This window comes from Aureococcus anophagefferens, assembly GCF_000186865.1.
Source record: "Aureococcus anophagefferens unplaced genomic scaffold AURANscaffold_11, whole genome shotgun sequence".
Classification (NCBI taxonomy): domain Eukaryota; class Pelagophyceae; order Pelagomonadales; family Pelagomonadaceae; genus Aureococcus; species Aureococcus anophagefferens.
The window spans coordinates 952,618-974,623 of record NW_008705571.1 but is presented as its reverse complement, the minus strand read 5'-3'; the positions used below and the strand labels follow the sequence as shown (position 1 = coordinate 974,623).

General features: G+C 70.6%; 6 protein-coding genes across 6 annotated transcripts; 3 read left to right on the top strand and 3 right to left on the bottom strand.

The window, feature by feature from the left end:
• Window positions 1-274: 274 nt before the first annotated feature.
• AURANDRAFT_64744 (expressed protein) lies at window positions 275-946 on the bottom strand (the record flags this gene model as incomplete). Its single annotated transcript, XM_009039376.1, has 1 exon — window positions 275-946. One exon carries the CDS (start codon window positions 944-946, stop codon window positions 275-277), a length of 672 nt encoding a protein of 223 aa, XP_009037624.1.
• A 92-nt stretch (window positions 947-1,038) lies between these two features.
• Window positions 1,039-2,400, top strand: AURANDRAFT_53868 (hypothetical protein; the record flags this gene model as incomplete). Its single annotated transcript, XM_009039461.1, has 1 exon — window positions 1,039-2,400. One exon carries the CDS (start codon window positions 1,057-1,059, stop codon window positions 2,398-2,400), a length of 1,344 nt encoding a protein of 447 aa, XP_009037709.1.
• A 157-nt stretch (window positions 2,401-2,557) lies between these two features.
• Window positions 2,558-10,020, bottom strand: AURANDRAFT_64743 (hypothetical protein; the record flags this gene model as incomplete). The annotated part of the gene is made up of 4 exons (XM_009039375.1): window positions 2,558-3,241; window positions 3,640-3,705; window positions 5,443-8,145; window positions 9,247-10,020. The coding sequence occupies 4 exons, from the start codon at window positions 10,018-10,020 to the stop codon at window positions 2,558-2,560; spliced, it is 4,227 nt and encodes a 1,408-aa protein (XP_009037623.1).
• A 650-nt stretch (window positions 10,021-10,670) lies between these two features.
• AOT2 (hypothetical protein) lies at window positions 10,671-12,617 on the top strand (the record flags this gene model as incomplete). Its single annotated transcript, XM_009039462.1, has 2 exons — window positions 10,671-11,576; window positions 11,934-12,617. 2 exons carry the CDS (start codon window positions 10,671-10,673, stop codon window positions 12,615-12,617), a joined length of 1,590 nt encoding a protein of 529 aa, XP_009037710.1.
• Window positions 12,618-13,854: 1,237 nt separating this feature from the next.
• Window positions 13,855-14,886, top strand: COS1 (hypothetical protein; the record flags this gene model as incomplete). The annotated part of the gene is made up of 1 exon (XM_009039463.1): window positions 13,855-14,886. One exon carries the CDS (start codon window positions 13,855-13,857, stop codon window positions 14,884-14,886), a length of 1,032 nt encoding a protein of 343 aa, XP_009037711.1.
• A 3,393-nt stretch (window positions 14,887-18,279) lies between these two features.
• On the bottom strand, window positions 18,280-21,786 carry AURANDRAFT_71780 (hypothetical protein; the record flags this gene model as incomplete). Its single annotated transcript, XM_009039374.1, has 3 exons — window positions 18,280-19,309; window positions 19,780-20,627; window positions 20,767-21,786. The coding sequence occupies 3 exons, from the start codon at window positions 21,784-21,786 to the stop codon at window positions 18,280-18,282; spliced, it is 2,898 nt and encodes a 965-aa protein (XP_009037622.1).
• Between the last annotated feature and the right edge of the window lie 220 nt (window positions 21,787-22,006).

Sequence of the window (22,006 nt, the reverse complement as noted above, 5' to 3'; positions counted from 1 at the left end):
CATCGCGGTCGACGTGGCGGCATTCTCGCCCGATGGGACGTCGCTTGCGCTGGGCGGGAGAAACGGCACGGTGTCCCTCTTTGACGTCGCGACCGGCGCCCTGCGGCGCAAAGCGCGGAGCTAGATGCTTAAAACACAACACAGCTTACGAGCGCCGGGGACGCGTCCAGCGCGACGAGCCAGGTCCAGGCCGCGCCGCCCATGAGGAGGCCCGTGAGGACGGCGGCGACGGCGACGCGCGCGCCGTCGCCTGTACAGCTTCGCGTTTATCCGCCTACTCGGCGCGCGCCTTCTTCTTCGCGGGCTCGCCGGCGGCCTCCGCGGCCTCGGCCTCCTCCATGGCCTTGTAGCGGCGCATGAGCTCCTCCACGGGGATCTCCGCCTCGTCGTTGAGCGCCGCGAGCTCGTCGCCGTAGTTCTCCTCGGGCGCGTCGGAGTCGATGTCGTCGTCGTCGTCGTCGTCGTTGGCGTAGAGGTAGGCCTTGCGGCAGACCAGCTGCTTCGTCGCGGCGTCGTAGGCGCCCTTGAGCGAGAACTCGCCGAACTCGTTCTCGCCGCCGCCGGACACGGCGCCGCCGGGCCCGAACTTGAGCTGCACGCCCTTCTCCTTGACCTTGGCGTCGCCCTCCTCGCCGGGGTTGAAGAAGTAGCCGTTCCAGCTCCCGGACGGCGGGTCGGACGGGTCGCCGACGGGGCCGCCGTACTTGAACTTCTTCGCCTTGCCCGCGGCGAACTCCTCCTCCGTGTCCGCCCACGTGCCCGTCCAGAAGAGGCGGCCCTCGTCGTTGGCCGCGACCTCGCCCTTCATGGGCACGCCCTTGGGCTTGGACGGCGCGCCCGCCTCGCCGCCCGGCTCCTCGTCGTCGCTGCTCGAGTCGTCGTCGTCGTCGTCGTCGCCGAAGATGTCGGCGACCTTTTTCACCGGTTCGTCGTCGTCGGAGGCCATGTTCGCTGTGGGTGCGGCGCGCGAAGGCAGGCAGCTGGGCGCGCTCTCCAGAGGCCTCTCAGGTTCGGCGAGCAGGGCACGAGCGGCCTCAGCCACTGGGTGCTTTGCCTATGGAGCCCGTCTCGCCGCGTAAAAACGAGATGGAGGGCATCTCCTGGGGCGCCGACGGGTTCAAGGGTTTGAAGGACCACTACGAGGACCGCTTCGACGCGCGCTTCCTCGGCGGCCTGGGCCACTTCTTCGCCATGTTCGACGGCCACGGCGGCCACCACGCGGCGGACTACCTCAAGGAGAGCCTGGCGGACCACGTGCTCGGCGCCGCCGTCGCGCGGACGCCCGACTACCGGACGCGGCTCGACGCGCGGCGCCACGATGCGAAGCGGCGGCGCCTCGAGAAGGACGGCGCGGCCGCGCCGACGCACGGCGCCGACGCGCTGGACGTGCTGGGCCGCATCGAGGACGCGGCCCTCGAGGTCGACGCGCGCGTCAAGGCCCTGAAGAGCGTGAGCTACGGCTCGCCGGAGCTCGCGGCGATCGTCGACGACCTCGCGACGCGGCGCCAGTGGCTCGACAAGGCGTCGAAGAAGCGGCGCGGCGGCAAGGACGCGGCGGCCGCGCGGAGCGACGTCGAGCGCGCCGCCGCGGACCGCGAGCGGGCGCGCGCCGACGCCGCGGACGCCGCCGCGGCGCGCGCGACGCTGCCGCTGACCGACGACGCGTGGCGCCGCGCGTTCTGCGGCGGCTACGAAGCGGCCGACGCCGCGTTCCTCGCGGAGGCGGACCGGCGCAACTGGGACGACGGGTCCACGGCCTGCGCCTGTTTACTGTCCGTCGACGACGAGGCCGGGAGCCGGAAGCTGGTCGTCGCGAACGCGGGCGACAGCCGCTGCGTGCTCGCGCGGGGGCGCCACGCGTTCCGCGCGTCCACGGACCACAAGCCCGACGCGCCCGCGGAGAAGCGGCGCATCGAGAAGGTCGGCGGCTACGTGGTCGAGCTCAACGGCGTGGCGCGCGCGACGTCGCCCGCGGGCGTCGGCTTCGGCATCGACCGAACCAAAAAATCGCTCTACCTGTCCGTCGCGCGGGCAATCGGCGACCGCCAGCTCAAGAGCCCGACGCCCGTGCTGACGCCGACGCCGGACGTGCGCGTGCTCAACCTCCAGGACGACGACTTGTTCGTCGTGTTGGTCTGCGACGGCGTCACGGACGTGCTCAGCGACCAGCAGATCGTCGACGTCGCCGCGAAGCACTACGGCGACCCGGCCGAGGCCGCGAAGAAGATCGTCAAGGAGGCCTTCGCGAAGCAGGCCGCGGACAACATCACGGCCCTCGTCCTCGAGTTCCCCTGGGTCGACGCCGCCAAGGTCGGCCGCGTCTGGGCCGAGTCGGAGAAGCAGCTCAAGGTCGCCCTCCAGGAGAAGAAGGACGACGAGCCCTTCGACATGTTCGCGTAGGAGGGGCGCGCGTTCGTTCCAACCTTCCGGCGGGCGTTCGTGCGTTCGTTACACACTTGCGGACGAACTTATTGGGACGCGCGCGGGCGGAGATCCGGCGCGCGCGCTGACTCGCCGGCGGCCTTGCGCCGCCGGCGGCGAGCTGCGTGCACGTCGCTCAGCGCAACAAGCCGCCGCTGAAGGAGCCGCCGCCCATTTCGGGCTGCGACCCCGCCGCGTCGGCCACGTCGCACTCCACGACCTTCGCCTCGAAGGGGAACTCGACCGTGTTCTGGTTGATGACGCGGATGGTCGTGGCGGGGTCGGGCGTCTGGATCACGGCGTAGAAGGGGTTCTTGTAGCCGGAGGAGCAGTAGATCTCGAAGAACTGCTTGACCTGGTTGGGGCCCGACGTCAGCTCGATGAGCGCCTTCATGTTGCGCTCGCCGAGCTCCGCCGACGAGAGCAGCACCGCGACGCTCGCCACCTCGGCGCCGAAGGTGTACGACCGGATCGCGCCGCCCTGGACGAGCGTGCCCTCGAAGGAGGCGAGCGCCTCCTTGGCCTTGCCGAGGCCCGTGTCGGCGACGCACGCCTCGAACGGGAACTCGCCCGCGTTCGTGTTGTACACGGCCACCGTCTTCGGGTGGATCGGCGTCTCGATCACGGCGTGGATCGGGCGGAGGTTCCCGTCCTCCGTGTAGACGCTGAACTTGCTCGGGATGTACGAGGGCGTCGTCCAGAGCTGCACGTCGGCCTTCACGGGCCGGCCCGTGCTCTGCAGCGACAGCTGCACGCGCTCCGTCGACGTCGCGCCCACGTCCCAGGTCTTGAGGGTGTCGCCCTCCACCCGCGTCGTCGGCTGCGACTTGAACACGCCAAAGTCGAGCGGAGAGGAGGCGGTCGCGGCGGCGGCGGCCACCGGCGCCATGCGGCGGCCGCGGGCGACCGGAGACAGCGCGGCCCGGCCGCCGGCCGGGCCGGCGACGAGCGCGGACGCGCCCGAGAGCAGGAGGAGCATGCTCATGGTTGTAGTAGCAGATGGACGCGAGGCGCGCGAGCGAGATCGCACGTTGCAGGCGCAGAGCGGCGGTACGTACTGGTGCAACATACTGTTGTAGGCGATGTCTCCTTCACCTTGAGCCCATCGACCACGCTGCCCTTCGGCAAAAAAGAGATGATGGTGGCGCCGCGGCTCCTGCGGCGCGCCGCGCTGGTCCTGTGCCTCGGCCTCTGCGATTCCCAGGGGAGATCGCGGACGAAGCCGCCGACGGCCGCCCCGACGGGCACGAACGCCCCGTCCCAGGAGCCCACGGCCAAGCCCACCTGGGCCATGGACGCCGTCCGAAACGACCGCGTCCCGCATGTTTCTACAAAAAAACCATGTCACATAACACGCGTCCCCGTAGCAAAAAGCCTGGCTGTCCGGGTCGGAGATGGCCTACACCATCGCCAAGGACCTCATGACCGTCATCTACACGTCGAACCCGATGCCCTCGGTGACGCAGTGCTTCACGGGCAACGAGCTCTACCTCAGCGAGCGCGTGCTCTGCGACCGCCAGTGCATGACGAACACGGAGGAGACGGCGTCCGCGTCGGGCTTCGGCTACGCGGGGCGCGACCCGCCCTACCGCTACCTCGCGGAGCAGTGCAACGGGCCCTGGTACTGCGCGCGGACGGAGATCTGCGAGACCTTCGTGAACCCGGCCCACGTCCCCGGCGCCGACAGCCCCATCCGGCGGTCCTGCACGGTCATCCGGGGCTGCGCGAACCACAGCCAGTGCTTCCCGACGGAGGACCAGGCCGCCGCGATGAACATCGAGTTCGGCCCCGAGGACGCGGTCGTCGGCTACCCCAACGACACCATCACGGGGGGGCAGGTCTACCGCTCCTCGGGCGAGGGCGAGGGGAACAAGGCGGGCTGGGCCCAGAAGCCCTTCGTCATGCGCTACGGCGGCATCACCGTGAAGACGACGTGCTGCGCGAACCACGACAAGTACGAGGTCGACGTCGACATGCCCTGCAACTCGGCGCCGGGGCGGCCCTCCGCGGCCTGGGTCGCGGCGGCCGTCGCGGGCGTCCTCGGGGTGCTCGTGGCGTGATGTAGGCTTGTAAGTTTCTGGTGAGCCCTAGAGGGTATTTTTCGCCACAGCGACCCGATGGACGATTATGATGAAAACCTAAGAGCCGCAACACAAGCCGCCAGAGAAACGCTTCCGCATGTGATAGACTATGTTGATAAAGCCCGGAAAGGTGAGCTCCGCCCGCTAGCTAAATGGCTCGAGTCAAGCGAAGCTTTGAGCGAAGATGGGCGCAATTTTCGTAAACACCTGTTCACGACCTTCTTTCACCCTGCCTGTTGGTGTCTTAGTCTGTGGTATCCCGTGTGCCGGCTCTTGCTGACCAACGACCCAGAAGCTATCGCGTTCGTACGGGAATTCGAGACTAAACTCAATCGGACTCTTCGTTCGTGCGTGCGGCGCGGAAACGCCAAAGCAGCCGCGCTCCTCCTTGAGTTCGGCGTCGACCCCAAGTTGATAAGCCCAAGCCCATTGTTTGAGTTTTTGAGAGTGTCCCCCTCGGTCGAAGTGCTGACGGTACTGCTGCGCGCGGGCGTCGACTGGGCGGCGACCGAGTGGGACGAGGAGGGCTACGAAGTCCAGGAGGCGGCGTGGCACTGCATTGACTGGTCGCTCGTGTTTCGGGGACCCGAGCACATGGGACCAGGGTACCGCACCATCGAGCAGAAACTGCGTCTGAACCTACAGCTGAAGAACCAGGGTGAACCAGGTTTTCACGGCTTGAACGAGTCGCGCTACAACGAATGCATCTCTCTGCTCGCCGCCGTGCGCGAGGCCGGCTCCTGGAAGGGCTACGTCAACGCGGTCGTCATCGCCCCACAGAAAGAGCTCCTCACGCTCCGAACGCTCTGCTTCCGAGGCCGGGCGCGGCCGCCGCCCGAACTCGCGCGGCTCTTCGACCCGGCCGTGCCCAACGACGTCGTCTGGGTCGTCCTCCAGTTCTGGGCGATCGGGTACTAATGGCAGTTAGCAAGCGTTACACCATCGACGCCGCCGTGCCGAGGAGGATGTGGTCCTGCCACTTGCGGAGCCCCGCGACCCACGCGTCCGCGTCCTGGGCCGTGGGCGCCTTGAGCTTGACGCTGTGGTCGCCGACGTCGACGGAAAACCGCGCCGGGTCGCTCTTGGCGCCCTTGTCGTGCTTGGCGAAGGCGCCGCAGACGCGGAGGTCGAAGGCGAGGTAGGGCCGCTTGCCGGGCGCCTTCGCGTCCGCCGCGGAGTAGAAGAGCGCGAGCTCGCCCTTCGACCCGTCGACGACGACGTAGCGGCGCGCCCAGGTGTCGGCGCGGAACTTGTGGGGCTTCTTGAGCGCGAGCGCGCCCTCGAGCGGCGGCGGCGCGGCCTCTTCGGTGTCAAAGGCCAGCAAACCCGAGAGGCCGTCGCGCTCGACGGCGCGGTCCCGCCAGGCGTGGAGCGCCGCGATCCAGCTCGCCGCGTCGCCGTCGCAGGCTTTGAGCTTCATGGACCGGTCCGCGAGCTCGAGGTCGAAGCGCGCGTCGTCCGCGTCGTCGACGGCGCCCCCGACGCCGACGACGAGCCGCAGGTCCACGACGCCCACGGGCTCGTCGTCGCCCTCGTGCTTGAAGTAGGCCAGCTCGCCCGGCGCGCGGAGGCAAAAGTAGCGCTTCGACCAGCCCGTGGACACGCCCGCGAGGAGGTGCTCGGGCGCCTTCTTGGAGAGCCAGCCCCGCCGCTCGTCCGGGAGCCGCTCGTCGCGGAGCTTGGCCGTCTCGACGCCCGGCGACGCGAGCTCGCGCACGGCGTCGGACGCGGCCTGGAAGCTGCTCCGGCGCTGCGGCTTCGGCGGCGTCGCGGCCGCGGGCGCCCCGGCCGTCAGCGCGGCGCGGTGGCCCGCGCGCTGCGCCGCGTGCTCCAGACGCTTCCGGTCCCGGTCGAGGCGGCCCCGGCCCTCGCGCACCGCGCCCGCGTCCACGGCGGCGAGGTCCGCGCCGAACTGGTAGCCCGGCAGCTTCGCGACCACGAGGAGCCGGTTGAGCATGTTGCCCGCGTGTAGTAACGCGACGACGACGACGAGCGACGCCGCGACCCTATCGAAGTGGGGCGTCACCGCGTCCATCTTCGCGCTGTAGAAGCGGTCGAAGGCGAGGCGCATGTCGCGCCGCGCGTCGTCGTCGTGGAGAGGCGGCGGCGCGGCGGAGGAACCGACCTCGTGGAGCGTCGCAAGGTAGTTGTAGAGCAGCGGCGCCGCGAGTTTGCCGCAGTTGCGCGTGGCGAAGCACAAGACCTTCGGCGGCGTTTTTTTGGACGTGTTCACGTCCAAGAACCCCCGGAGCTTCACGAGCCCCATGGCCGTGCCGCAGACCCCGACCATATAAGTCAAACACAACAAGCTCGCGGCCGCGGCGCCCGAGTCGCCGTTCCTTCGCGCGCCGCTCCGCGCCATGACCGCGAAGGCGCTGCAGTCCAGCGCGGCGCTCGTGTTCGCCGTCGCCGCGCCGATCTGGGACACGAGCAGGCACGCCGACGCGACGGCGGCGCAGACGGCGGCGCACTTCAGCAGGATCGGCTTGCCCCGGCAGTGCCAGAGCCAGCCGTTCCGCGTCGACGGCGGCGCGCCGAAGCTCCAGGCGACCGTCCCCGCGTCGCGGCTCTTGACGAGGTCCTCGAGGTAGAAGGTGCGCGCCTTGATCTTGTCGACGGCGCCCAGCGCCGACGCGTAGGCCGCGCGCGCGGCCGCGAGCCGCCGCCGGCAGTCCGCGACCGCGTCCGCGTCCGTGTCGCCCGTGCGCTTGTTGATCGCGGCCGCGCCCGCGGCGCCGCTCCGGAAGCCGTCGGCGCCGAGCGCCGCGCAGTCCTCCCGGAGGGCCGCCGCGCAGGCCTCCAGCGAAACGTCGAAGAAGGCCGCGAAGAAGGAAAGGTCGCCGCCCGCGCCCCTTTTCGCCTCGCGCGCGCGGCCCTTGTCCACGGCCTCGAGCGTCTTGATGGCGTCGCCCGCGGCGTTGGAGCACGCGACGCTCGCCTCCTTGAGATTGGCGAACTCGCAGGCCGCCGCCGTGTAGCACCGCGCGAGGTCGCGGTCCGCGTCGCCGGCGATCCACAGCGCCTTGGGCAGCTCGACGGCGCCGACGCCGAGCAGGAGCACGAGGACCAACGAGTTCGCCGTGTTGCTGCAGGCGATGAGCGTGACGTTGAAGGCGTCGGCGCTCTCGACCTCGCCGGAGCCCAGGACCAAGCCGAGGAAGAGCAGGCCGCCCAAACCCATCGCGAGCCACATGACGGCCATGCGCCGCCCGCTGTCGAGGAGCTTCCCCAGCGCGGCGACGTGGCCCGACGCGTCGTACTCCTCGGCGTAGGGCAGCCCCGCGAGGGACATGGCGAAGCAGATCCAGTAGACGTCGACGTACATCTTCCGCAGGACCTTGCTGTGCCGCTCGAAGCTGTCGACGCGCGTCGAGTCGCTGTCGGACCGGCGGCCGACGAGCGTCAGCGCGACGTCGAAGGGGCCCACCGTCAGGATGGCGACCATGGAGAAGGCGCCGAGGCCGACGAGGACGATCGTGTGCAGCGGCACGAGCCGCCGGTCCGCCGTCGCGTAGAGGAAGTAGACGACGCCGACGAAGAGGAAGACCCAGACGACGCTCAGGAACTGCGTCATGTGCTCGCCGGAGCTGTCCGCCAGGCGGCGGTGCGCGTCCATGGTGTTGCGTGCGGGGCTGCCCCTTAACTAGCTGCGAATGGCCGCCATCGATTCGGAAGGCAAGGCCAGAGGTGTAGACGAGGTGCCGCAATGCTGCCGCTCGACGCTGAGCTCAGCCCTCTTCGTCGTCACCCGCCGACGCGGCCTTTTTGCGCTCGACGCGTGAGCTCATCACCATCTTCGTCGCACCGGTGCATGACCGCTGCGCGTCACCTCCTCCTCCTCCTTGCTGGAACGGGCGCCTTCGTCGCGCCGGGCAGCTTCGCCGCGCGGCGGCCGATGAAGAAGACGGTCTCGGCGGGCGGCGTGGCGCCGCCGCCGTCCGCCAAGGAGAAGCTGCTGTGGTCGCCCGGCGTGCTCAAGCAGACGGCCGCGAGCTTCGCGGTGCTCTGGCTCGCGAAGCAGTGGGCTTTGAGCGACCCGCGCGCGCTCTGGTACGTCGACGGCGCCAGGGAGGCGGTCCAGGGCGCGCTGCTCCGCGGCGCTCACGGATTGGAGTGGTGGGCCGCGCTGTCGCTGCTGAGCAGCAGCTGCTGCGCGCTCCAGCTGCTGCTCAACGCCTTCTCCCTGGGCTGCGCGGGCTTCAACACCTACCTCGGGCCGCTGCGGCCCTTCTTCCTCGCGCTGACGGCGCACGCGCGATCGTTGGCGGCCGACGCGGCCGCGGGCGTCGCGCGGCTCTCCGGCCCGCCGTCGGGCGTCGCCGCGGCGCGCTACCGGGCCGCGGCGATCTTCGCGTATGGCTTGACGTTCCTGCCCGAGATCCTGGCGCTGGTCTCGAGGGCGCGCCGCGGCGAAACCCGCGAGGCGCCGGGCGCGACGGTCTACGACGTCGCGCTGCCGACGATGGGCTGCCAGGCCTGCGTGTCGACGGTGGAGGAGAAGCTCCGGGGGCTCGCCGGCGTCGCGGGCGTCGACGTCGCGCTCCGCGGCGAGAAGGGCGGCACCGCGCGCGTCGCCGTCGATTCGCCGAATCCCGAAACCGCCGCGGCGATCCTCGCGGCGTGCGCCGACGCGGGATTTCCTCCGTCAGGGGAGGTCATGCTCGTTGCGTAAGTTTACACAAGTTGTAACCTAGACGAGGCTCGTTGCGTATAGCGACGTATTCACACAAGCTACAACTTAGACGAGGTTCGCCACGTGGCGCTGCCAGTTGTCGCCCTTGAACCAGGCGACGAACTCCTCGCGGTCCACGAGGCCGCTCCCGTCCGTGTCGAGGATGCGCAAAGCGCTCTCGACCTCCCGCGGCGCCAGGGCCGCGCCGCAGGCCGCGCAGAGCGCGCCGAGCTCGGAGCCCGCGAGCTTGCCGTCGCGGTCGGCGTCGTGCGCGTCGAACTGGGCGAGGAGCTCCTCCTCCGACGCGCCCGGCAGCAGGTCGCGCAGCTTCGCCACGGCGGACCGCGCGACGTAGAGCATGGCGCCGCCGACGAAGACGCAGTAGAACCCGACGAGCGCGCCGAGCCACGAGCCGCCGTCCGCGAGGAGCAGCGAGCCGACGAAGACGTAGCCCAGCGACCGGCCCGTGAGCGTCGTGAGCACGTGCGCCTCCGTGCGGAGCTTGAGCTTCCAGCGCCGGAGGAAGGCCAGGGCGCTCGGGGGTGCGAAGGGCGGCGCGTTGTGCATGCCCTCGAGGGCCAGGAGCGCGAGGCCGCCGCCGAAGCAGTAGACCATGAGCACGGCTCGCGTCGGCGACAGCTTGACGATGTTGCCCAGGACGTTCAGACAGCTCACGACGACGCTGAGCACGGCGCCGATGGAGCCCAGCGTCGACAGCTCCACGGAGCCGTTGACGACGGAGCGCTTGAGCTCCTGCGCCTGCTGCGACACCTGGGCGCCGATGGACGCGGCCACGGCCGACGTGTCCACGGTGGAGACGCCGCCGTACTCGCCGGGCGTCGTCATGGTGTTCGAGGCGGTGCGGCGGCGGCGGCGGCGCGGCGCGGCGGCGGTGGCTTGGCGGCGGGCGGCGCGGCTGAGGAGCCGAGGATGGCTTTGCCACAAGCCGCATGTTGAACTCATTGCACTTTGCGGTAGCTCTTGTCGCTCCGCTCACACGCACCGCAACGATGGCTCGTGCAATCCTGCTCGCGCTCACGCTCGCCGCGAGCGCGTCGGCCCTCAGCTTCCCGCGGCCGCGGCTCGCGCCGAAGCTCGCCGGCGCGCCGAAGCTCCGCACGTCCGTGCGCGTCGCCACCGCCGCCGTCGACGAGCCCGAGGCGCCCAAGGCCGTCGCGGCGCCGGCGGGGTCCGTCTCCACGGGGACGATCAACCTCGTCAAGTCCATCGTCGGCGCCGGCGTGCTCAGCCTGCCCGCGGGCGTCGGCGCCTTCGCCGACTCCAAGGCCGCGGTGTTGCCCGCGGCGGCGATCCTGACCGCGCTCGGCGCCGCGTCCGCGTACTCCTTCAGCGTGCTCGGCCGCGTCTGCGCGGCCTACGACGTCGACACCTACAAGGACGCCTGGGCCAAGTCCGTCGGCGAGAAGAGCGCCTGGGTCGTCACCGCGTGCTGCACGTTCACGCCCGCGTTGGCGTGCCTGTCCTACAGCATCATCATGGGCGACGCCTTCGCCGCGCTCATCGCCGCGTCGTCGCCGGGCCCGGGCGCCATGGCCGCGCTGAACGCGCTGGGCGGCGCGCGGCGCGCGACCATCGGCGCGCTCGCCGTCGGCGCGCTCTGGCCGCTGTGCAGCCTGAAATCGCTCGCGGCGCTCGCGCCGACGTCCGCGCTGGGCACGGGCGGCGTGCTCTACACGGCGGGCTTCATGGCGAAGCGCTGCCTGGACGGCACCTACGCCGCCGGCGGCAGGTTCGCCAAGGAGTGCGGCGTCGCGACGTTCGGCGACACGCTCGGCTTCGGCAGCGTCAATTTGGGCGTCTACCTCGCCATGTGCGGCACGGCCTACATGGCCCACTTCAACGCGCCGTCCTTCTTCCAGGACGCGGGCAAGAAGATGAAGCCCTACAACGCGGTGATCCGCAACGGCTTCGGGTTGTCGATCCTGCTGAACATCGCGTTCATGGCCGCGGGCTTCAACACCTTCGGCAAGGGCGCCAAGGGCCTCGTGCTCAACAACTACGCGACGACGGACGCGCTCGCCGTCGTCGCCCGCGCGCTCTTCGGCGTGTCCGTCGTCTTCACGTTCCCGTTGGCGTACAACGCCGTGAAGACGGGGCTGCGCGGCGTCGCCCGGAACATGTTCGCCAAGACCGACGCGGAGACCCTCGAGAAGGCCGTCGTCGGCGTGCCCCTGGCGCTGATCACGGCCATCGCCCTCGTCGTCGACGACGCGGGCGTCGTCGCCGCGCTCACGGGCGCGCTCATGGGCTCCGCGGTCATCTACGCGCTCCCCGCGCTCATGCTCCTCAAGGGCGACAAGGTCGCCAAGGCGGGCTGGGAGAAGAAGATCGCGCCCTTCGCCATGCTCGCCATGGGCGCCGTCGGCGCCGTCCTCGGCGTCGTGACGCTGTGAGCCGCGCTCGCGCGCCGCGACCCCGATCCGCCCCTGTGTGGCCGGGGACTCTCTCTAAGCCGGGAATCGTCGTCTGTCTGTTGTCTATTTCGGCTTTGCGAGCTGAGACTCTCGGCAGGCGTCGGCTTCAACTTATCTCGTTGAAGCCTGAGTGAGCCGCCAGAGAGCACTATGGATCGAGACTCCGCGGCGCTTCTCCGTGCCGCGCGCGAGCGCATCCTCGACCTCGAGAAACGGCTCGCCGCCGTGACGCGCGAGCGCGACGAGCTGAAGGCGCAGCAGCAACCGCCCGCCGCGCCGCCGCCGCCGCCGCCGCCGCCGCCGCTCCAGTCCCCCTCCCCCCAGTCCGCCGGCTCGGGCCCGCGGAAGAAGAAGCAGCCGCGGCGCGAGACCTACGCGCCGAACGCGCCGCCGCCGCCGCAGCCCAAGCCCGTCGACGCCGACCCGGGCCCCGAGCCGGGCACGCGGTTCGTCGACGAGGGCAAGCTGTGGGTCGTCTACCGCCGCGAGGGCCGGCGGATGGTCACCAAGGTCGTGGGCACGGCGAAGCTGCGCAAGGTCTACAAGGAGCTCGACGTCGTCTACTACTACGCCGCCGACGCTCCGCGGCCCAGCGAGGAGAACTACCTGAGCGAGTGCGAGTACTCGGGCATCGGCGAAGTCCGCGACTGGATCGCGCGGACGCCGCCCCACTTCGCCGCGCAGCCCGCGCCGACGGCCGCCGCGGCCGCGCCGGCGGCGCACTCGCGCGACGCGGCGGCGGCGGCGGCCGCCGCCGCGCGGCCCCGGCCGGCGGCCAAAGCGCCGGCCGCGCCGGCGGCCAAAGAGCGGCCGCGGCCCGCGCGGCGGCCGGCGGCCCAGAAGGCGCCCGCCGCGCCGGCGGCGCCGTCGGCGCCGCCGCCGCTCCGGCCCTGCAACGGCACGGTCGAGGCGACGAGCGCGTCGGGCATCTGCGCCGTCAAATGGGCCGACGGCACGACGTCGGACCTGCTCGTCGCGGACGCGCGGCGCCTCGGTCTCGCTGTGTGATGTGATAAACTGCCCTTGTTCCACTTCGGACGCGACTCGACGCTGGCAAGTCGTGCGGAATGCAGCGACGACCCGGGAATAAAACAGGGAGGAGCTTACTCGTCGTCGTCGTCGTCCCCCGGGTCCTCGCGGAGGGGGCGGACCTTGCGCGTCGCGTGGTCGACCATCTCCCAGGTCGCGCCGTCGGCCGCGCGACGCTTGACGAACTTGTCGAGCGTCCGCCGCCCGCCCGGGCGCTGCCGGGGGCCGTTCGCCTGGAGGCCCGCGTCGCGGACGAGCCAGTGCTCGTCGCGGTGGACGAGGACCGTCCGCGCGTCCTCGTCGAGCTTCACGCGGTAGGGCAGCGTCGCGACGCCGACGGCGTGGTCCACGGAGAGGACGACGCCCGCGGCCCAGTCCGAGAACGCGTCGGTGTCGTCCTCGACGGCCACGGACACGCGGTCGCCGACGACGAAGCGCCGCGCGCGCCGCGTCGCCGCCTTCGTCGGCGCGCACTTGATGGCGAACTCGGCGCCGCCCGGGCGGTACTCGTCGAAGCAGATCTCGGGCCGGCAGAACCGGTTGCTGTCGACCGGCACCGAAATGAGCTTGCCCACGGGCGGGTCGAGCTTGACGATGTAGGGTAGGACGTTGCGCCGGTCCTGGGGGTCCTGCTCGTCGACGGCGTTGACGACGCCCGCCGCCCAGCCCCACTCGCCGCCGATGCAGCAGACCACCCTGTCGCCGCGCTCGAAGCGCCGCGGGGGCTCCTCCTCGCTGGCGCTGCGGTCGCGGGAGCGGCTGCGGCTGCGGCCGCGCGGTTGCGCGCCGCGGGGACCGTCCGGGGATCGCTCGGCGGCGGCCTTTTCGTTCATGGCGGCGGCGGCGGTGCGCGCTTCGACGCGCTTCGGCGCCGCTGGCGCGCCATGGCGGCACGAGCGGCTTGGCGAGGCAACACTTGACAAGCGTCCCGATAACCACACCTCGCGAGCTCGCCGCCGCGTGCTCTGCGCGCAGGGTTCGCTGTACCACCCCGCGTCCGCCGAAATCTTGTCGAGACTCGTGCGAACGCGCTCGTCTGCGAAAGAATCGAGAAAATCGCGCCGCCAGACCGCCCGTGGCCTCCAAAGGGAGGTTTCAAAAGGAATCGATGCGCGGCGCGCGTTCTCTTTTCGCGCGGTCGCGCCGCGACGACGCGCACGCCTACGCAATCCATGCCGTAGAGCTCTCCACCGATCGCGCCCATATCGCAGGCGCCATGGCCCCGAAGGTGCCGGTGACGATCCTCACGGGCTTCCTCGGCAGCGGCAAGACGACGCTGCTGAACCACATCCTCACGGCGAAGCACGACAAGAAGATCGCCGTGATCGAGAACGAGTTCGGCGACGTGGGCATCGACGATGCGCTGCTGAAGCCGAACCTGCAGTCGACGACCGACGAGGACGTCATCGAGATGATGAACGGCTGCATCTGCTGCACGGTGCGCCAGGACCTCGTGGAGGTGCTCAAGAAGCTCGCGCGGCGGTCCGAGAAGGGCCTGAAACTGGACGCCATCGTCATCGAGACGACGGGCCTCGCGGACCCCGCGCCCGTGGCGCAGACGTTCTTCGTCGACGACGACGTCAAGGCGTTCTGCGAGCTCGACGGCATCGTGACGCTCGTCGACGCGAAGCACGTCGTCCAGCACCTCGACGACGAGAAGCCGGAGGGCGCCGAGAACGAGGCCGTGGAGCAGGTGGCCTTCGCGGACCGCCTCATCCTCAACAAGGTGGATTTGGTCGACGGCGCGGAGCTGGACGAGGTCGAGCGCCGGCTCCGCGACATCAACAAGTTCGCGCCCGTGCTGCGGTCCGAGCAGTCCAAGGTGAGCGTGGACCAGGTGTTGGGCATCAAGGCCTTCGACCTCACGCGGACGCTCGAGATGGACCCCGCGTTCCTCGACACCGACGGCGAGCACGAGCACGACGCGACGGTGACGTCCGTGGGCATCTCCGTCGACGGCGCCGTGGACCTCGACAAGTTCAACGCCTGGCTCGGCCCCCTCGTCGAGGAGAAGGGCGTCGACATCTACCGCATGAAGGGCGTCGTCGCCATCGACGGCAACGACGACAAGTACGTCTACCACGCGGTCCACATGATCTTCACGGGCGCCTACTCCGACCCCTGGGGCGACGAGCCCCGCTCCTGCAAGCTCATGTTCATCGGCAAGAACCTCGACAAGGACGGCCTCGCCAGGGGCTTCGAGGAGTGCCGCGTCCCGGACAAGTCCAAGAAGCGCCGCACGTCCTGAGGTTCCCGGTTGCAGCGCGCGCCGGGGTAAAGTACGACTCTCTAGTTTTGGGGGCGGCCAGCGGCCGCCGTCTTAGAGGTACGGCCCGATGACGGCGCGGATGAGGTCCCGGACCCGGCCCCGCTTCTCGCCCGGGACGCAGTCGCGGAGCAGCGCGGCGACAACCAGCGCGGCCTTGCGCTTGGCGGGAAGGGCTGCATTTTGCACAATCCACTCGTTGTCGACGGTCACGTGGCCGCTGCGCGCGAGCTGGACGAGCGCCTCGAGGCCGACGGTCACCGCGATCGCGACCGCGTTGGCGTCGTTGTTGTGGGCGAGGCCGCGCAGCGCCCGATAGGCAGGGTGTTTCAAATTCGCCTTCCCGTTGCGCAGCAGGTCGACGAGCGGCGGGACGCCGCCGGCCGCAGCGATCGCGACCGCGTTGGCGGCATTCCACTGCGCGAGGCTGCTCAGCACCCACGCGGCCGCCTCTCTGCGCTTCAAAGTCCCGTCGCGCAGGAGCTCGACGAACAGCGGGACGCCGCCGGCCTCGGCGATCAGAACATTGTTGCCGCACGCAAGACAGCGCAGCGCCCACAGGGCCTGCTCTTTGGCCTCCGCGCTCCCGACGCGTAGTAGCTGGACGAGCGGCGCGATGCCGCCGGCCTCGGCTATCAGGACGATTTGGTCGTAGGGCTTGCCCCCCAGCGCCCGCGCCGCCGCCGTCTTTGCCGCATCGTCGCCCTCGCGCAAGGCGCGGACCAGCCCCTCGATCTCCGCCATGCTTGACCCCTTGATAAAACGCCGACGTTTCTCTTCAGCTTGCCCAAGTTACCCATCTCCGGCAGTCTGGGCGGCCGCAGTGCGCGCGCTGGGCAGCCATGCCGCCGAAGAAGAAGACGACGCCGAAGAAGAAGGCGTCGGCGTCGACGAAGAAAATCGTGCCGATTGCAGCGGCAGAGGAGCCGGCAGCGCCAATAGCAACGGCGCCGACACCAGCAGAGCCGACCGTAGCATGCGCTCGAGACCAACCAGCAGAACCAGTCACGTGCACGGTGAAATACACGGTCACCACGACCGTCGTCGAAGCGACCCCCGACGGCGTCCTCTCCATGGAGGCCATCGACGAGGAGCTCGCGATCAGCTTCGCGTTCCCGGGCGCTTTCGTCGCGCGGCTGCGACGAGGCGACGACGTGATCCACGGCGAAGGCGCGGGCCTCGCGACCCTCTTCAGGGATGTCACGGCCGGCGAGTACGTGCTCGAGGTCGACGAGGACGCCGAGCACGCCATCGAGGCCGTCGCGTACCGGGCGGCCGCGCCGGAGGAGGACGTGAGCCGACGGACCGCCGCGGCGCACGCGGTCACGGCCGAGCTCCGGGGCCTGGCGGCGGACGAGCTCCAGGGCACCAAGTACGCGGCGCTCCTCGAGGCGCGGGACGTCGAGGACGTCCTCTTCGGGAGCGGCTAACACGGACTTTCCTCTTCGGGAGCGGCTAACACGGACTTTCCTCATCGGGAGCGGCGAACACGGACTTACCCCGGCGAGTCCGGCCGCGGGTCCGGCGAGCCGCCCGGCGCGGAGTAGTCGTCGACGGAGACGCGGTCGTAGAGGGGCACGGCCGCGCCGCGGCTCGGCGAGCCGGAGAAGCCGTAGTCGTCGACGGAGATGCGGCAGTTGGGCAGGTTCGCCTGGAGCCGCGCGCCCTGGACCTTGGGGTCGCTGAAGTTGTTGTGGTTCAGGTAGACCTCGACGAGCGGCAGCTGGCTCAGGCTCGAGATGGGGATGTCGCCGACGAGCGCGTTCTGCACGAGGTTCAGATGGGTCAGCGGCGCCCAGCGCACCGTGTCGGAGATCTCGCCCGAGAGCTTGTTGTTGAACAGGTCCACGCGCCGCAGCTTGCAGGGCATGGGCACCTCGAAGCGGTCCAGCAGGTTGCCGCCCGCGCGGATCTCGCGGAAGTTCTTCGCGCCCTCGATGAGCTCCCGCGGCAGCACCTCGCCCGTGACCTTGTTGTTGTGGAGGTCGATGAAGTCGAGCCGCTCGAGCTTGCCCCACGCGCCCGGGATAGGCCCGCTCAGTCGGTTCCGCCCGAGCTTGATCGACGCCAGATTCCGGAACCCGCCGAGCGCCGTCGGCAGCGGCCCCGAGAACCGGTTGCCCGTCAGGTCCAGCACCTCGAGCGTCGGCATGGGCATCATCATCACGTCCTCGAGCCGCGCGGAGAAGTGGTTGTCCGACATGACGAGCGTGACGAGCTGCGACAGCAGGCTCACGGAGAACGACGGGAACGCGCCGCAGCGGCCCAGGTTGTTCCCCGGCAGGTAGAGCTCCGTGACGGCGATGTAGGGCTGGGACCGCCGCTCGCACTCCTTCTCCAGCAGCACGCGGCGCTCCTCCTCGACCTTGGACGCGAGCTTCTCCCGCGCGAGCCGCTGGCCGATCGTCGACCGGCCGAGCATGCTGTCCATCTGCTTCAGCTCCTGCTCCACGAGCTTGTCCGTGTCCTCGCCGCGGCCCATGGCCAGCAGCCCGCCCGTGCTCTTCTGCTTCTTCGCCTTGTTGATGATCTTCTCCATCATCTCGGGCGTAAACAAGGGCTTGCGGACGCGCGTGATGACGCCGTGGCAGCCGCTGCAGTTGCCCGTGGGCCCCCGCGTCGCCCGCAGCCGCTCCCAGCCCTCGTTCTTGTTCCACATGCGGTAGTCGCTCTCCTCCGTGATGGACACGAGCGCCTCGAAGTCCTCGGGCCGCTCCTTGAGCGGGTTCACGGGCGCGAAGGAGCGCCCGGGGACGGACAGGCGCGCCGTCGCCATGACCTGCTCCTCGCGCTCCTGGTAGGCGACCTCGCGGAGCTGGCGCCGCACGGTGTCGTTGAGCGTGTCCCACTCGCGCTGCGTCACGCGCTCGCCGTCGTTCTTCGCGTAGATGTTCTTCGGGGGCGTGCCGTAGCGGAAGACCCGGACGCTCTTCTCGCGCTCGCGCTGCGCCTCCGCGCGGCTCGTCTTGAAGGGCGACTTGCGGGCCCCGGAGCCCTTCGCGGCGCTCTTCCGGGTCTTCGTGCTCTTCGTCGACTTGGTGCTGAGCGACCGGTCGTTCGTGCTGTCCCAGGTCGTCGCCGACACGCTCGACATGAGCGATGGCTTCTGGCCGATGGCGCTGCCGTAGTGGTGGTCCGCATGGAGCACCATGCTCGGTCTCCGGCGGCGCGGCGCCGGCGCCGACGACGACGGAGCAGCCCCACCTCGCAGATGCGCGCTAGGACTGCAATGATATTGATTTTATCAGCCGACCGTGCAGTTTTGCGGACGCGTCGGAAAGTGCGTCGGCATGCCTGTGTGGGACACGCCGACGGACGCGTCCGAGGCGCAGAGCACGCGCCCGAGGAGCACGGACGACACACACAAAGCGGCGGTTACGAGTTCCACGCGGGCCCGCAGATGCAGTCCCCGGCGGACGCGCCGCCCGCGCGGCGGTTCATCCAGCAGCAGGGGCAGACGGACGACCGGGCGCCGGACAGCGACCGGCACCAGCAGATGAGCACGCGGCGCTCGCCGCGCGTGACCGTGTCGACCGCGTGGAGGTGGCGGCCGAGGTGCACCGTCGCGACGCCGCGTTTCGGCGCGACGCGGTCGACGCGGGCGCTCGTCTCGTCCGGCGCGCCGCGGACGCCGCCGAGGAGCAGGTCGCCGCCCGCGAAGTCGCGGCCGAGGCAGATGTTCACCGTGATCTCCGAGTCGTCCGTGTGGTGCACGAGCGAGTCGCGCCCCGTCGGCTCGTACTTTAGCACGTAGGCGTGGCGCCAGTCCAGCGCGCCGCCCAGCGTCTCCGCCGGGTGCGCCGCGGCCTGGACCTGGGCGCCCACGGCCAGCAACACGTCGCCGAGCCACGAGCAGCCGACGACGTCGAGGTTCGCGCGCGGCAAGGGCTCGCCGTCGTCGGACCGCGCGCCGTCGACGGCCTCCAGGAGCCGCTCGCAGAAGGCCGGTGTAAGTACATCGATGCTATACACATCATCGACGACCTCGTCGAGGAGCGCGAGGACGCCGCGCGCGGGCGCGGCTTTTCGCGGCGCCGCGAGCGCGTCGGCCATCGACGGACACGCGTCCCAGCCCAGGACCTTGGCGAGCCGCGGCGCGACGACGTCGCCGACGCGCCAGTTCGCCGGATCCCGGAGCTCGCGGAGCTTTTCCGTTTCGACGACGCCCGCGGCCTCCTCTTTGTTCGCCCGGCGCGCCGCCCTGACGGTCGCGAGCGTCCGCTCGAGCTGGTCCTCGAGCTCCGCGATGTCGCCGTCGCGCCAGCGCTTCAGGTACGACGGATAGTGGTCCAGGCCCCACAGCGCGTGCGTGAGGCGCGCGAGCTCCGCCGCGGGCCGGCCGTCGCGCTCCTTCTCGTTGATCTTGCCGCGCAGGGCCGCCATGCGACCGCTCGCCTTGAGGCGCCTCTGCGCGGTCCGGCCCTGCGTCCGCGCGATCCAAATGGTGAGGAGTTGTAGCGCGGCTCTGAGCATATAGTTGTAGCAATTCGCGGCCCTCCAGCCCTGCTGTTCTCGGCGCACGCAGCAGCAATTCGAGGCCTCCACCCTCTGCTTCGGCAGCTCGACGGCAACATTCGCGGCTTGCACGGCAACATGCGGCGACGCGTCCGGAAGCCTTCCGGACAGCCGGTCTACAACCGCCGCAACGAGGCCGCAGCCAACCTCGGCGGCTGACATTCGACGCGACGACGCGAACTGACGCGCGCGCAGCCGCAACGAGGCCGCAGCCGTCCTCGGCGGCTCCGACCTTCTATGGATGCGACGACGCGGCGTGCCGCGCCGGCCGCGCCGCCGACCTCGTCCCCGCGGTCGCGCTCGAGCGGCGAGGATATTCGACGCGATGCCCCAGCACGTCGCGACACCACGACCTCTTACGCGGGCGGCGCGGCGGTCGTGTCGATGAGGGACCGGAGCTCGCGGAGCATGGCCTGGGCCTCGAGCTTCTCCGGCCCGCCGTAGTCGAGGAGCCGCGCGAGGCACGCCTGCGCGGCCGCGTAGTCGGCCTTCTGCTTGTGCTTCGACGCCAGATACAGCAGCGCCTCGGCCGTCGCGTCGACGATCTCCTCGCCCTGGCCGTGCAGGTCCACGTAGGCCTGGAAGCAGGCGACGGCCTTGTCGTGGTCGTTGCGCGACCGGTGGAGCCGCGCGAGCTTGATCGTCGCGTGGCCCTCCGCGTCGTCGTGGGCCGCCGCGCGCTCGTAGCCCTTGATGGCGTCGTCGACGCGGTGGAGCTTCTCGTGGCACTGGGCGATGGCGATCCACATGCGCGCGTCGTAGGGCCGGAGCCGCGCGGCCTTGCGGTAGTAGTAGAGCGCGTAAAAGTACATGTTGAGGATCTCGTAGGTCTGGCCCAGGCCGTACCAGGCGCGGTAGTCGCGCGCGTTGACGTCGACGGCGCGCCGGTAGGCCTCGATGGCCGCCGCCGTGTTCTTCATCTCGATGTACTCGTGGCCCATCAAGGTCCACGCGCTCAGGCAGCCCCGGTCGAGCTTGAGCGCCCGCTGGAAGTAGAGCACGGCGCGCTCGTGCTGGGCCTTGAGCGAGTAGTAGTTGCCGACGACGCAGCACGTCTCGGGGCGGTACTTCTCCGCGCGCGTCGCCGCGTGCGCGAGGCGCGAGAGCTCCGCGCGCGCCTCCTTGACGTAGAGCACGTTCGAGTAGATGTCGAGCTGCTCGAGGCGGTAGGGGTCCGCGGCCCTCAAGGCTTCGAAACGTTCCTGGGCCTACCACATGCGTCGGTAACGATTTTTCGTGGTTTCCCCGGTCAAAAGCTCTCGAAAATCGTCACGGCCGCAGGACGCTGGCCTGCGCCCGGTCAAAGTCTCGGCGAGCGTAGTGCGCGAGGGCCTCGTGCGCCACCACAAACGTCGACGCCGGCGCGACGGCCTCGACGCGGGCGAGCGTCTCCAACGCCTCGTCGCAGCGCTGCTGCTCGATGGCGACGTGCGCGCGGTGGCAGGCGGCGATGAGCGCCTCCGACGCGCCGGGCCGCGGGCCGTGGACGTCGAGCAGTTCGTCGTCGGGGTGCGGCGGCGGCGCGGCCGCCGTCGCGCCCGCGGGCGGGCGGACGATCGCCGCCGCCGCGGCCTCCGGAGCGTCGAGCTCCGCCAGATCGAGCCACGCGGACCAGTTCCAGGGGAACTGGAGCGTCGCCTCGGCGAGCACGGCGCGCGCCTCGGCCGTCGGCGCGTCCTCGGCGGCGGCCACGGCCGCGCCGGCGATGCGGCCCGGCTGCGCCGGCGGCCGCGGCTCGTCGCCGCCGCCGCCGCCGTCGACGTCCATCGCCGGCGGCGCGGCCGCGTCGCCGCCGCCGCCGTGGCGCGCGCGCGCGAGCTCCTTGAGCACGATGCCGTAGGCGTAGCCGCCGAGGCCCGCGAGCGCGCCCCGGGCCTTGCGCGCGGCCAGCGCATCGCGGAGCGCCGGCGCGTAAGAGTTCCGGGCCTTGGCCCGCGCGAGCGCGTCGCGCGACGCCTCGCAGATTTCCTCCTCGCGCCGCTTTTCGCCGGCGAGGTAGAGCGCGTAGGCCCAGAGGAAGACGTCGCGCGCCGCGGCGTCGGGCGCGGGCGCGGCCGCGGGCAGCGGGCCGCCGCCGGTCTCGACGCCGCACAGCGCGACGGCGCACCGCGCGTACTCGCCGAGCTCGAAGAAGGAGCTCGCGAGCATGAAGGCGTCGGTGACCGGCTCGGCCTCGAGGGCCCTGAGCGTCGCGACGCCGGCGGACGCGGCGGCGGACGAGGGCGACGCGCAGTCCATGCCGCCGCCGGCGAGGCCGACGAGCTGCTCCGCGCAGAAGCAGGCGCTTTTCTTCAGGCCGTGCTCGCGCAGGATCGGGATCGCGCGCCGCAACTCGTCCTTGCACGTCGGGATGGAGAAGCCGGTCATCCTGTCGAGAGCTGCGGCCGTCGAGGCTGCTCCCAGACGGCGAGCTCGAGGCAATGCCGCGGCATGTTGAACCGATTCGGGATGCTTGATGCCGCTATTTCCGATTCAGCCCGCCGCAGCCCTGCGTGCGCCGCGCGCATGGCGGTGTCTCTGTACTCCGCGGCGGAGCGCGCGCGCATGAAGAGCTACGGCGCGCTCCTGAGCCACGATGGTCACGACA